Consider the following 14717-nt stretch of genomic DNA (forward strand, 5'->3'; position numbering starts at 1 on the left):
TGGCCTCTGTCATATGCTGGACTCTCTGACACTCTCTCAGGACTGGCTGCTCTCTTCTCAGGGGCTCCTCTCAGAGGGAAGTAATGTTGTAAATGAACAAGCGTCCTGTTGAACTTAAAGCCTGTTCCCCTACCTGGATGGAAGGATGATATAATGGATGGTCTCAGTCAATGTGGCAGAAGACAGAGCAGGAATGGCGTTCAGTCAGGAATGGTTGGCAATTCCTTACCCTTACCCTTACCCTGGCATCCCAGTCAGGTCTGTTAGCATTTCCCTTTGTAGCCTCCTGCACTCAACTCACTTCTGCGTACACTGAGGTCAATGTCCTTTCTGCTGAGACAACAACATCAACAATGTGACCCTATATGGATACATGTAGGGCAGCATGCTAGTTGTGGTTCTGTAGGGTTAGCCTGTTGGGTTCCATATTGGGAGGTGAGTCTGTCTTTAGGTGGTTCTGCCTGACCTGGAAGTACCCTCATATTAAGCTGAAAAGGGAGCTGCTGACACAGCCCAGGGAGTTGGAGTTGAGAGAAGGTGAAGGTGAAGAAAGGAGGAGAAAGAGGAGTTTATGAGGAATTACAATATTATGCATATTGAGGAAAGCAAACCTGTAGGAGGTATTTTCCTGGAACAAAAAGATGTTTGAGCCCAGACTGAAGTCTGAGTAATTGTGCTTAGGGTTTGTAGGGTCTATGATGTCCCCTACTAGGCACAATTTAAATAAATGATATATCTCAAAAACTACTCATGCAAAACAGAGCAGACTTTAAAAAACTATTAAGCTTAAAGTTCTACATAAGTTGTTGTTGGACAAAGGCCAATGATTTTTGAAGAAAATGGAAAAAGGTACTAGGCCAAATTGAACCAAAACCCAGAGGTCTGGAGCCTAAACAAGACAAACATGATACAACTTACTTACAATAAAGATAGGTCAATTTTTTTGGAAGTTATCGTTGTACATATGTCTTTGGTTAAGTGTAAATCTCAGAATCCACTTGTTATAAATTGTTCTTTGGTCTTTGCATGGATGTAGTCATACAGGAGCTCTACACAACACAAAAAGTGCATTATTTTCTGATTCAAATTGTTATTTTAAGACATTAAACAAAATTTTGTTTTGCCACAGACACACATAGAGATGCCTTTATAAAATCAACTTTTCTCAATATTTTGAACATTGTAGAATCAAAATCTGAATCTTACTCAAAAACAAACTTCCATTTACATGGAAGTAAGGAAGACAGATCAACCACAAGCATCTTCAAATAGGAAAAAGGCCCCAACTTACTGAAAAATCTCAGAATAATGAAAATGGTCTTACTCTTAGGAGAAGAAATATAAGCATTTAATCAGTTTTCCTAATTCAGAAAACTACTATGAACTTCACCAACAGATAACTTGTTAGGAGCTACCACACGTTGAAATTCAGGAAGAGATCAGTAAACACATTCTAAAACTTGCGTGCAACAATCATCTCGTAAAAATACATTGATTTGACAGAAATTAAACAATATTAGTAACAAAGTGGAGTGATCATTTGATTAATTCATTTATGCAGAGAAGCCATACACTGTCAGCTGAAATTAAAGTGTTGGTAATATTATAGTTTTTGGCCATGGGGATTCCTACCACTCCACGTGACATAACATCAAAGTAAGCTGCATTAATGGCAATTGTTTTTTTTCTGTAGTTGTTGATATGTTTGACAGCATACACATAAAGATCATTGTCCCAAGTGTAGATGAGCATGCGTATGTGAATTACAAGTGATTTCACAGTATCAACATAGAGTTGGACGTAAATGCAAACTCTATTACAGTACCCAGAATATTACCTTGAAGATAGGCAGGGCTAGACGGGTGATTGGCAGTGAAATGTCACCCAGGTATGCTGAGCCCTGCATTGCATGAACCCCAAGAACATTCACATTACACTTTGGAAGGCAAGTAGGTGAATACTAAGATAAATTGTGCCTCACAAAACGTAATGGGGTTTACAGAGAGAGGCACGGAACATGATTCTAGAAGATGATCAGGAAAACCAGAAGAGTGAACACAACTTCAGAAACATAGCTGCGACTAGTTTCAGTAACTTTAGTTTATGAGGCATTTCCAGTGGCCAAAAAAGTGGATCGGTGACTCTTCTGGAATTACAGCTGTTCCTAGGAGTATAGGCCAGAAGTACTCCCAAGACAAAGGGATGGAACCCCCAAAGTACTCCCGGGCTGAAGATAAAGCAAGTTCTCCATCTGACCTGGAAATGCTGGCAAGTCACGTGAATGGAAGAGGAGAAGCACTTCTGGGTCAAGGACTATATAAAGGACTGCTGGAGACCCAGCAAGTGAGCCAGAGTTGGGATGCAGAGGACAGAGATTGCTGGGAGGTGTGGAGGAGAGATTTGTATTGGTTGATTGTGTTATTATTATTAGTTTTGCCTATTTATGGTGGCGGAGGTGCTTCTGGGCACTGTAACAAGAAGAAAAAGAATTAAAAACCTTCTTGGTCATTTTACCCTGTGTTCAGTGTTGCATTGAAAGGGGCCACAGCATCCCCTTGTGTCAAAGTCAAAGTCAAAGTGAACTTTATTGTCATCTCAACCATATACAAGTATACAGATAGACGAAATTGCGAAGCTCAGGGTCCACAGTGTAACAACATGATGTGCAAATAGTAAATTAAAAATAGAATAAAAATTTTAAAATTTATAATTAAAACACAAACAAGACAAGACATTGTGCAAAGATAGGACAAACAAGTAGCAGCAATATTGATGTGTAAGATATGTAATATAATAAGTAAATTAATAAATAATAGATATAGATAATACAGAAATTATCAGTGTATGATAATAGTTGTTTAAGACGTGTGTAAACAATGACAGGTCAGAATGTTTCATAAATCCTTAGAGGTCAGTATGAGATTTTCAGTTCTTTGCAGGATAGTGGTTTTCATGTATAAAAGTTCTGTTTTGTAGAGGAGGTTGAGGCCGTGTGGAAGGTCCCAGGGGGCAGCCTGGTGTTAAGGAGTCTAACAGCTTGGGGGTAAAAACTCTCCTGCAGCCTGGCAGATTTGGCTTTGATGCTGCAATATCTTCTCTTGGATGGCAGAAGTGTGAAAAGTCCATGTGAGGGGTGTAAGGGGTCCTGCACAATGCTGCAGGCCTTGCGGACAGAGCGTTTGTAAAATATGTCTTGTAGTGAAGGGAGAGGCACCCCAATAATGTTCTCTGCTGTCTTCACTATCCTTTGCAGGCGCTTGCGGTCGGATATGTTGCAGTTGCCATACCAGACAGTGATGCAGCTGGTCAGGACACTCTCTATGATGCCTCTGTAGAACATGGTGAGGATGGAAGGGGGAAGACGTGCTTGATTCAGCCGCCTCAGGAAGTGTAGTCTCTGCTGGGCTTTCTTGATTAGTGATGAGGTGTTATGTGTCCACGTAAGTTCCTCAGTTAAGTGCACACCGAGGAACTTGGTACTCCTAACAATCTCCACATCTAAACCGTTGATGCTGAGCGGGATGTGGGCAGGACGTGATTTTCTGAAGTCCACGATTATCTCTTTTGTTTTGTCGACATTGAGAGATAGATTGTTGTCTTCACACCATGCGGACAGCCATTTCACCTCATCTCTGTATGCTCTTTCATCATCCCTGCTTATCAGTCCCAGCACCGTCGTATCATCCGCAAACTTGATGATGTGATTGGTGTTGTGCGTGGCTGTGCAGTCGTGAGTCAGCAGGGTGAAGAGCAGTGGACTAAGCACACAGCCCTGCGGTGCTCCAGTGCTCAGTGTGATGATGCTGGAAGTGTTGTAGCCCATCCGAACTGACTGGGGCCTCTCTGTCAAGAAGTCCAGGATCCAATTGCAGAGGGTGGTGTTTAGGCCCAACCTGCTCAGTTTTACAACCAGCTTTGTGTCTTACATAAGTTAATTTTAATGTGTATTTTGAGTTATTAACTAAGATTTCCTTAAAAAAAAGCAATGATTAATTTTATTTATTTCTTATTAGTCTGGTATAGACACTGATCGTAATAATAAAAACAATTTATATGAAAATAAGAAGGATGTTCTTTAACATTTGACAAAATTTGTTGTTTTGCTTTAATGTTGCTGTTTTTTTTTAACTTTGGACAGAAAAGCTTTTGTTGAGGATTTTGTATAAGAAACAGCATGAAGTTCCTCATTGTGCATGTAGTGCAGTAATATTTGGCTGTATCTTCAGGCTTGAGGCTGCTAATGTCCAAATACAGAGCTTGTTTAGAGTTGTCTCTGGAGACTGTAAACCTCCCTTTAATGCTGCTGGCATACTCTATAGTGCTGCTACCAGAGTTAATGTAAGCCTGCCATTCAAGTCCTTTTCCAGGCTCTTGTCTGATCCAGTGCAAGCCGTAAGCAGCAACGGTTCTTCCAGAACTGTCCTGCCCTGAACCTTGGCAGGTCAATCGCAGAGATTCTCCGGGCTTTCTGACTTCACTGACTTTCTGGGTCAAGACAATATCCGAGCGGACATCTAAAGAAAAAAAAAAAAAATTAGAAAGCCTTAATGTGATCTAAAGCAAAATAACAGGGTGTTTAATTCAAAATATGAAAAACAAACTCAAAACATAATTGAAACTTGGCTTACGTGACAAAATGTTCATAAACATGAAAATATATAAGGTCTCCATAGCCATTGCTGTTGTAAGCAAAGTGCATTAGGGGTGACCTGCCTGAATTTATATGATGAAAAGAAAATTGATTTATTTGCATAATGTAGGCGTCAGATATGAAGGGAACATTTAAGAACTGAGAATTCAGATAACAGGATGAAAGATACTTACAAATCAGAATACCCTGTTTTAATCACTTTTTTAAATTAAATAATTATATTTTTGTGCTTGTGAATTGTTTCAGTATTTATAAATATTAGACTGTTACATTACTTACTGTATATACCAGAGAGAGAAAACACACAATGAAGGACATGTATAATTAACACATTTTGGGAGATTTGCTGACTTTGAGAAGAAATATTCAAGCTTTTTAATGTATACAATTCGCATAACTTTATTTGCATTGTCTGTCTGCAAGCTGCAGAGAGACTCAGGGTTAAGAGAAATATTCACAATTAATGGATTCCTCAGAGACTCTTTTTGCCTTTTTTTGTAAAGTAAGCACTTTTTGGTATCTTTGGTAATACTGCAAAATGATGAAATTTCCTATCACCTTCATAGTAGCCACCCTCAGTGATTTTTTTTTATTTATTTCACTTCAGGACTGTGTGCCTTATGCTTTACATGTTAAAAAGTACCGATAGTACCCTTAACAAGACTGGAACAAATACTGCAAGTGACTGAATGAGCTAAGTAACTGGTAGGGCAATGAAGCAAACAGAAGGAACAAAAACAACACAGGGCTTCAGATTATCATTAAATTACAGTACATTGCTGATCATTAACCACTATTTATTTGTTTTTTGAAAATACATTCTACTTTAAGATCATATGGAGTTATAGCTTATACTGACAATACAAGGCATGAACCCAAATGGACTGGAGAAACACCCAGTGCTGTTTCACATTTATTAACAGTTTTTAAAGACTGTGCTGAAGCTGAGTACATGGGACATAATTACATTTATTTTTATATAGTGCTCTTCACTAAGTGCTGGCACAGAGCATTGCGACAAATTCACCAATAGATAGATACCTTACCCAGCCGGGATGCCTCTCTACCAGAAAGACTGGGGAAGCGAACATATTCAGTGCATTACTTCCCCAGGAGTGATAGATGGCAGCCGCCCTGGGTTGTAGAAATGCCTCGGACTCCCACAGGGTTCCATGGGAGTTGGAGTTTTGTGCAGCCCTTTTGGGTTACATGGGTGGTGCTGCAGGTACTGTTGAGCCCCATGTGGCAGCACTTCAGAGTGTTGTGCTGTGAACTGTGCTGTACAGGCAGAAAATGTAGGAAGGCATTTCTAATGGGAAATAAAAATAAAAAGCATGTGCTGAACTTGTGTCCTGTGTCTGTCTATGTCGGGTTTGGGTGGCAGGAGCAAAAATTACTAATTACATAATATGTACCCATAAAGACGTAGATTTGTTTAAAGAGGCAAAAGACAAAAATGGAGCCCGGCGATATCTATCCATTAATGAATTTTTTGAAACTAGAAAGTAGAGAAAAAACAGTAGGGGAGAGGAAAACATAACTAATGAGATCAGGCCTCTGGATCAAAACCACTTTTTATTCTCCACATATTGACAGTTAATGATAAGTGAAGTGCTTCATGTAGAGTTGAATTTGTAGCTCAGTGTTTCAATACACAAAAGTGCTTTAAGTGAAGTTTGTTCCATTAACAGAAAAAGATGTCTAGTCCAGTGTTGTAGCATTTACATGCTTTAATTTCATGTACATCTGACTGCCATTGAGCATTTCAAAAAAGATTTCTACTGAACATAAAAAATCACAACTTCATTTGCTGTCACCGTGTGAGAATTTTTTGAGCTGTCATTCATTTTCTCTTAGTAATGAGAGACAGAGAAGAAACTTGAATGGTGCTTGGCGAGTAATAATATAATAATACATTTTTTTAGTGCAGCTCCTCGACCTCTTGTGCAGAAATCAAGACACAGGAACTGGTGGTTGCTAGGCAGAGTAGGCTTTTATGCCAATATATTGTACAAAGCAGTGTCTGTGAACTTCAATTCCCCATTGCCTACCTCTACAGCCCCCTCTCCTGTAGATGTTTTCCATTTATGGATTCAATTATTCAACAAGCTATCCAGTTTATTAATGTAGGATTAAATGTATAATCATGAAACCACAGTTAACCAGGAAAAACAAAGAAGTTCATGGTTCCAACTAGCCAGGAGTTACCAAAATTATGGAATTCAGTCATACATAGAAAGAATGAATTCTCGACTCATGATAGCAGATGATTTGATAGAGCAATGACAAAAGAGTCAACATGGTGTGAAGACAACAATCTATCTCTCAATGTTGACAAGAGATAATCGTGGACTTCAGAAAATCACATCCTGCCCACATCCCACTCAGCATCAACGGTTTAGATGTGCAGACTGTTAGGAGTACCAAGTTCCTCAGTGTGCACATAACTGAGGAACTTACGTGGACGCATAACACTTCATCACTAATCAAGAAAGCCCAGCAGAGACTACACTTCCTGAAGAGGCTGAAGCGAGCAAGTCTTCCCCCACCCATCCTCACCATGTTCTACAGAGGCACCAATGAGAGTGTTCTGACCAGCTGCATCACGGTCTGCTATGGCAACTGCAGCATATCCGACCGCAAGTGCCTGCAAAGGATAGTGAAGACAGAAGAGAACATTATTGGTTTGCCTCTCCCTTCACTACAGGATATATTTTACAAACGCAGTGTCCTGCCATCCAAGAGAAGATACTGCAGCATCAAAGCCAGATCTGACAGGCTGCAGGAGAGTTTTTACCCCCAAGCTGTTAAGACTCCTTAACACCGTGCTGCCCTCTGGGATCTTCCACACTGCTTCAACCACCTCTAAAAACAGAACTTTTATACATGCGAGTCACTTTCCTGCAAAGAGAAGTGTGCATGTAGAAAAGAACTCAAAATCTCATACCGACCTTTAAGGATTTTGACACTCTTGATATCCTTCTGCTGTGAAACATTCTGACCTGTCATTGTTTACACATGTCTAAAACAACGATTATCATTCACTGATCATTTCTGTATTATCTATATCTATTATATATTTATTATATTACATATCTTACACATCAATATTGCTGCTATTTCTTTGTCTTGTCTTGTCTTGTTTGTGTTTTAAATTTAAATTTTAATTCTATTTTTAATTTATTATTTGCACGTCATGTTGTTACACTGTGGACCCTGAGCTTCACAATTTCGTCTATCTGTATACTTGTATATGGTTGAGATGACAATAAAGTTCACTTTGACTTTGATTTATAAAGCACATAAATATTTGCTTTTGTTACCGGCTTCAGGCCTAGGGATCCTGGGCCAGGTACAAGCCACTGTTGCTACAAGGTGTAGCCACAGCAATATGGTGAAAGAGCATAAAAGAAGCAGGCAGCAGTCATGAGTCTCAGACCATACTTCTCTGTTCTCTACTATTCTCATTTACCCAGAAGTATATAAATGCTTCAATCTCTTCATAGATGAACATGATGATCAGTGAAACAATGGTGCATGCCAATTTCCTCTGCAGAACAAATAGTGTAAACACATTTACTTTTGTTCAAAAATAATATTGTGGTCAGCTATCAAAAAGTACCTGATTAGAAACCAATGTCCCCAGAACTTGTTCATTTTCAAAGGAAGCAGGCAATTCTGTATCACCACATTGTGTGTAGATGAGATACTGAATCAAAGCAGTCTGACTATTCAAAGCAGGTGACTCTTTAGCAAGACAGGTAAATATTTATGCCCTGTAGATAGCCATCAACAATAACATGTAGCAGAATTTTCCAGAAATTTTGCCTTTTCTTTAAAACACTGATTTATAGTCCACTACACTAAGCAACACGCAGAAATGTCATTTTCTTTAAAACACGGAATTCTAGACCATTACACTTTCTTGCCTTAACCATTATGCAATCATACCTGAGCAACACCGAGTACTTTGGCTGGCTGTCTTAAAAATGGATTGTCTAACAAATGTCTTCTAAGATTTTCTAGGCAAGAAAGAAAGGAGTTTTGAAATAACGTTATTAAACTCACTAATCAAGGCACCAGAGAGTGGTGACATTTGGTATGAAGATTAGCATATTCACTATTCTCTGTACTCATGACAATAATGATCTTAAAAACCAATTAGTAACTGTAATCTTTCCTTCCATCCGTGAGTGGAAATGGTGTGTACAATTCATATGCAGTAGTCTGGCATCTGGATATCTAGGATGGGTTCCTGCCTCGATTCCACTTTGGCCCTGAATCCTTATGACTGTAAGGGTTGTAAATCAGGTGGATGGAATTTCACTTCAAATAGTAAGGTGCCGCAGTAAAAGTAGGAGAGAAATTGAAATGTCAGTTGTGTTCACCAGCGCCACTACTGTGTAACTTCTAGTGATAAAGCTTTAAGATTCAGGGCTGACATCTTTTCAGGGCTGCTGGCTCAATATTTTTACAAAGTTGTTGATTTTTGACAGTCAATGCAAATTTTGATAACTGGTAAAAGTGTGCAATTGTGTGTTAAAATTATTTTTCCACAAAGGAAGTTGCGAAAGGCATCACAATACAGAAAGTTCATTATCTTTTCAACAAATCATTTTTTAAGCAGAAAAAATTATATTTTAAATCACTGTATCATGCACCCTTATTCTAAAGAAGGACAATTCATGATTATATAATAGGTAGGCAGTGTGACGTAGTTCTTAAGACACTGAACTTTAAAACCAAAGTTGAATACTGTTTTGTTTTTTCCATTATATTTCTGTTTCTCTTTTGTTTTCTCTGGATTGATTTTGAAATTGTTGTATCTGCAGAAAACCCATAATCTTCTTCAAGATGTGATCAAATGTACAGCTTTCTAGGACTCAGGTAAAAGCTTCGCATCACTATTGGTGTTTTCACCTTTGAGTCGTTTGAGGTTCTACACTCACATTTGTTTTTTTAATATTGTTACAAAAGTATGCCACATTAAGGAAACTTAACTGTTTTTGACTGAAATACAGACAAGACACACCCTTCATCATGGTTAATTTTCAACTACTATAGCATTTTTAAGTATTACGACTTGTGTATTTTTCTCTTTTTCATGATATGAAATTTTGATCTACCATGTCATTCTTCACTACCCCTGGAGTCTCTGTGTTTGTGTGGCGTGTAGGGAGATGCAAGCCTATCTGGTGTGGAGATTTTATTTTCATTTTAATTTATAACTGCAGTATAACTGTTAACTATATTAATAATAATGACAAAAACATTTCCTCAATTTCTGGAAAGGACAGGAACTAGATCTTATTCTTGACTTTGACAAAATGCATCAATTTCCCTTTGTTTATTATTTGGATTTTGTATGAGAGATATCAAGAAGTTCCTCATTGTGCCTGTAGCACAATAATATGTGGCCGTGTCTTCAATTTTGAGACTGTTCATATCTAAATACAGAGCTTGTTTAGAGTTGTCTCTGGAGATTGTAAATCTTCCTTTAATGCTGCTGGCGTACTCTATATCATCGCTGTCAGGGCTAATGTAAGCCAGCCATTCAAGTCCTTTTCCAGGCTCTTGTCGAATCCAACTCAAGCTATAAGCAGCAATGGTATCTCCATCACTGTCCTGCCCTGAACCTTGACAGGTCAGTCGCAGAGACTCTCCAGGATTTTTTACTTCACTGCTTTTTTGGATCAGAACAATATCTGACTGGACACCTAGAAAACAAAAGAGAATTAGAAAGATGCCATGCGATCTAAAGTTGGATTAAAAGTTATTTAAAAACAAATAAAGAGCAAAGCAAAAATACAAATTAATCTTGACTTACATGACAAAACGGTCATAAACATGAAAATATATAAAGTCTCCATGGCCATTATGAGTATGAGAAAATAATACACTAAAGGTACAGCAGGAGTGACCTGAAGGAATTTATATGATAAAAACCAAATCGCTTTATTTGCATAATGCAGGCATCAGATATGACGGGAGTATTTAAGAACTGACAACTCACATAAGAGAGGGGAAGGTATTTACAAAGAATAATGCACTTTTTAAACCTTTTGTAAATAATTTTATACATATATATATATATACTGTATATATATATATATTTTTTTTTTCTTTTGAATTGTAAAAATATTTATAAATATTAATTTATTACACTGCTTATATAGCAGATAAAAACCCAACGTAGACATAAGCTTTTAGTATATGTTGGAAGATTTGCTTTTTTTGAGTGAAAACACAAGCTTTTAAACATACACAATTCATGTGACTTTATTTATTTGCTTTGGCTATGTCAAGCTGCAGGAAGAGTCAGGGTTAGGAGAAATGTCCACAATGGATGGATTCCTCAGTCAATCTTTTTGTCTAAAGCAGGAATCACCCATCTTATTAGTGATCCCATCTTTTTTGTCTTTTATGAATTGAATGCCATCAACAAATGTCTGACAGGCTGGCACCAAAATGGGCCTTTTGTGCAAGTGAGCTCTTCAAAAGTCACTATTTAAATGAAGTTTGACTGATACACCTACATGTGATCAGTTTAGAGTGTCCAGAGAACCTAACTTGTGTGTCTTTGGAATCTGATAGAATAAGATATCCCACAAAAAGATAATGTGCATAATCTTCACAGAAGTAGTAAATCCAGGAATTAAACCCAGATCCATGGACCTGCAATGCAGCAACATTGACCAGATGGTAATAAAACCTAAATGTGTTTTTATATATAGCAGAATGTGACACAGATAGATAGATAGATAGATAGATAGATAGATAGATAGATAGATAGATAGATAGATAGATATTCTAAAGGAAGTAGAAGCTGAGTGAAAAGTATGTAATTTTGGAGCTGCACTGACATTTGATTCCACTAGAGGGAGTAAAGTTTTAGTCTGGTATGCCAGGATCAATAAATTCCCGATTTGCCAAAATTAAACCTGAGGATGGGCTGGATTTGACTTGAGGATATTGTTTTAAAGCTGCTCTAAGCCAGATGGCTGTTGAGAGGGGTGACAGAGGTAAAGGTTTCCTGGCAGGCATAAAAGTAAAGCAGTTGGGAAGAAAGGAGGTCTTAGTGGCATTGGAGATTTGGTTAAGTGCAGTAGTTAAACCACTCAGTCTTTAAGATAGGAGCTTAAACACACCTCATTCATTTTATCTTAATTTTGTTTTGTGATCTTTCCCAATGACTGTTAGTAAACAGGGGAGGCACGGTGGCGCAGTGGGTGGCGCTACTGCCTCGCAGTTAGGAGATCTGGGTTCACTTCCCGGGTCATCCCTGTGTGAAGTGCCCATGTCTGCGTGGGTTTCCTCCGGGCACTCCTTCCACAGTCCAAAGACATGCAGGTTAGGTGCATTGGTGATTCTAAATTGTCCCTAGTGTGTGTGTGCGCCCTGCGGTGGGCTGGCACCCTGCTCGGGGTTTGTTTCCTGCCTTGTTGGCTGTGATTGGCTCGAGCAGACCCCCGTAACCCTGTAGTTAGGATATAGTGGGTTGAATAATGGATGGATGTTAATAAACAACATTTACTTATATAGCACATTTTCATACAAAAAAAAATGTAGCTCAAAGTGCTTTACAAAATGAAGAATAGAAAAATATAAGACGCAATAAAAAATAAAAATAAGTCAACATTAATTAACATAGAATTAGTAAACAGAAAGAAATGTTGTTATCATTAAAGGAACTCTGTGTTTACAGTTTTCTAATAGTATATTATATGAAGTGAGTTTTACATGATGTGATTTTTTTTACAATATGTAATAGGCTGACCCTGCGCTTTGACCACCAAAGGTCATATGAAAAGACAATATCCTCTTAAGGATTAATAAAGTATATCAAATCAAAATCAAACAATGAAAAGACAATGTGTGGCTTTTATACCAAGTAACACTTTTGAGAAGAGACTTCAACTACATGTGAGAAAAACTGAGTTTCACATAAGCCCCACACACCTGATGCACAAGCTGTGTCATACAAGAACATGAGTATATTCTCAGCGTCACGAGGTTGGGAAACATTGTTCTAAATTACATCCTTCATTTCTTTTGTAGCTACTGTATCCGGGGAATTACACAAAAGAGAAGCACTATATAATCAAAAATTGAGTAACATATTTAAAACTTCTTCATGCAGCCGGGTTTTCTTCACTTTGGAAGAGGTCTCGACACAGTGCACTCCATATGAGCCCCCCAGATCACAAACTCAAATGGAGGAAATGTCTTAGTGAGTCGAGCCAAAGTCACTCCATCAGCTCAAGTGACTAAATAGGCTTTTAACTGCAAGGATACCTCTTCTTCATGGTCAGAAAGATTCTTTACAGTACAAATAGTCAATTTTTCACTTTACTGGTGCAGGACAAAGTGGGCATTGTCCATTCTGTTAGGCTTCGAGGCATAGTAGGCCTTTTAAGAAAGCAGATTTAACTGGGTTGCAGGCATCCATCTACACAAAACCCCTACTTGCATTCCAAATTAAGTGACTGAACTCCAGGTTGTACCAGGATCAGCCACGACTTCACCTGATAACAAAGGTGTAAATCAGAGGTGACTTGACATCTCTCCAGAGACCCATCTGTAGACCTTTTGAGCCAGATGGTGTGAATTAAACCAAAGCAAGGAAAATGACCTATAATTCAAGAGATGATAACTAGGATGGACAGAAGAACCGATCTATTAGAGGACATTGATATGTTAACTGGAAGTGACTTAAATCCAATCAGGAGAAGATTCAGCCTTCCTTTAAAACCCTCAGCGCCATCCTGAAGAAGCTCTCTGGGACATCCGCTGAAATACTCACTGGGGATTCTGTCAGATATAACTGAATGAATAATTGAACAGAAGGAAAGGGACTCAGTGTAACTCAAGGGTTAACTAAATGTAACTTAAAGGTTAATCAGAATCAGAATTCACTTTATTGGCCAGATACACTACTGTGTACTAGGAATTTATTTTGATAGTATTAGTGGAATATACAAGAACAACTCAGAATACAATAGATAAATATAAGAAGGTAAAATATAGAATGATATAACATAAAATGATAAAATATGATACAGCATACAAGGTCAATACAAAAAAAAAAGAGACAGTAGGATTAAAATGTCCAGGCGGACATGTGTGCAGGTATACATAGATACAGAATAGAAACTCCGACCTGATTAGTAAGAATAACTGCATGTGGAAAAATGTGTTTAGATGGCATGTTGTTTTAGCTTTTCACTGCACAAAGACATTTGCTGGAGGGAAGTCTTTAGAACAGGTGATGTCCTTCCTGAGTCAGATCAGCAATGATCTTTGCTGCCCTCATCCTTACCATGGATTCATATAGGACTTCAATGTGCAGTAAGTTACAGCCTATGATCACAGACTTTGATGATGTGTTGCAGATTGTTCTTAGTCTGAACAGAGACAGCACCAAACCAGACATGAGGTCAGAATAGACTCAGTGATGGCTGTTTAAAATTGGACCAATATTACTTGAAGGTGATTGAATTTCCTGAGCTGATGCAAAAAAGAACATTCTCTGATGCACTTTCTTAATAATGCATGCAATGTTATTATCTCACATAAGGTTTTGTGACAGCACTGTACCCAGAAATGTAAATGATTATGTCATTCCAGCTGAACTATGGATAGGAAGTGCTGTTGTAGGTGAGCAGGTGACTGTTTCCTGAAAATCTATGATGATCTCCTGGGTTTTGAATGTTAAGGTGCAGATTATTAGGGCTGCACCACAATGTCCAATTTTCCACCTCTTGTTTGTATATGGATTCATTGTTTGAAATGAGGCCTATTAGTGTCATATCATTTGCAAATTTAAGGGATTTGACAGATGTGTTGCCAGAGGTAAAGTCATTTGTATAAAGTGAAAAGAGAAGCAAAGAAAGGACACATCTCTGCGGTGCACCAGTACCATGGCCTAATGGGTCAGGCCTGTGTGCCCAACCGTACATACTGTTTCCTATCTGTAAAAAAGTCTGTGATCCAATGGCAGATTGAACTGAGCAGGTTGAACTGGGTGAGTTTCTTATTTAGGAGCTCTAGGATTATTGTATTGAAA

At 38.2% G+C, this 14717-nt stretch overlaps 2 gene segments (V, D, J or C); both read right to left on the minus strand.

Annotated features, from left to right (window-relative positions):
* Nucleotides 1-263: 263 nt before the first annotated feature.
* LOC120519722 lies at nucleotides 264-4677 on the minus strand. The segment is given in 3 exon segments: nucleotides 264-330; nucleotides 4172-4514; nucleotides 4629-4677. Coding segments are annotated over 3 exon segments (459 nt in total).
* A 5281-nt stretch (nucleotides 4678-9958) lies between these two features.
* On the minus strand, nucleotides 9959-10541 carry LOC120519723. The segment is given in 2 exon segments: nucleotides 9959-10368; nucleotides 10479-10541. Coding segments are annotated over 2 exon segments (459 nt in total).
* Between the last annotated feature and the right edge of the window lie 4176 nt (nucleotides 10542-14717).

Source organism: Polypterus senegalus, unplaced genomic scaffold (assembly GCF_016835505.1).
Source record: "Polypterus senegalus isolate Bchr_013 unplaced genomic scaffold, ASM1683550v1 scaffold_4688, whole genome shotgun sequence".
In the NCBI taxonomy this organism is placed as follows: Eukaryota; Metazoa; Chordata; class Cladistia; order Polypteriformes; family Polypteridae; genus Polypterus; species Polypterus senegalus.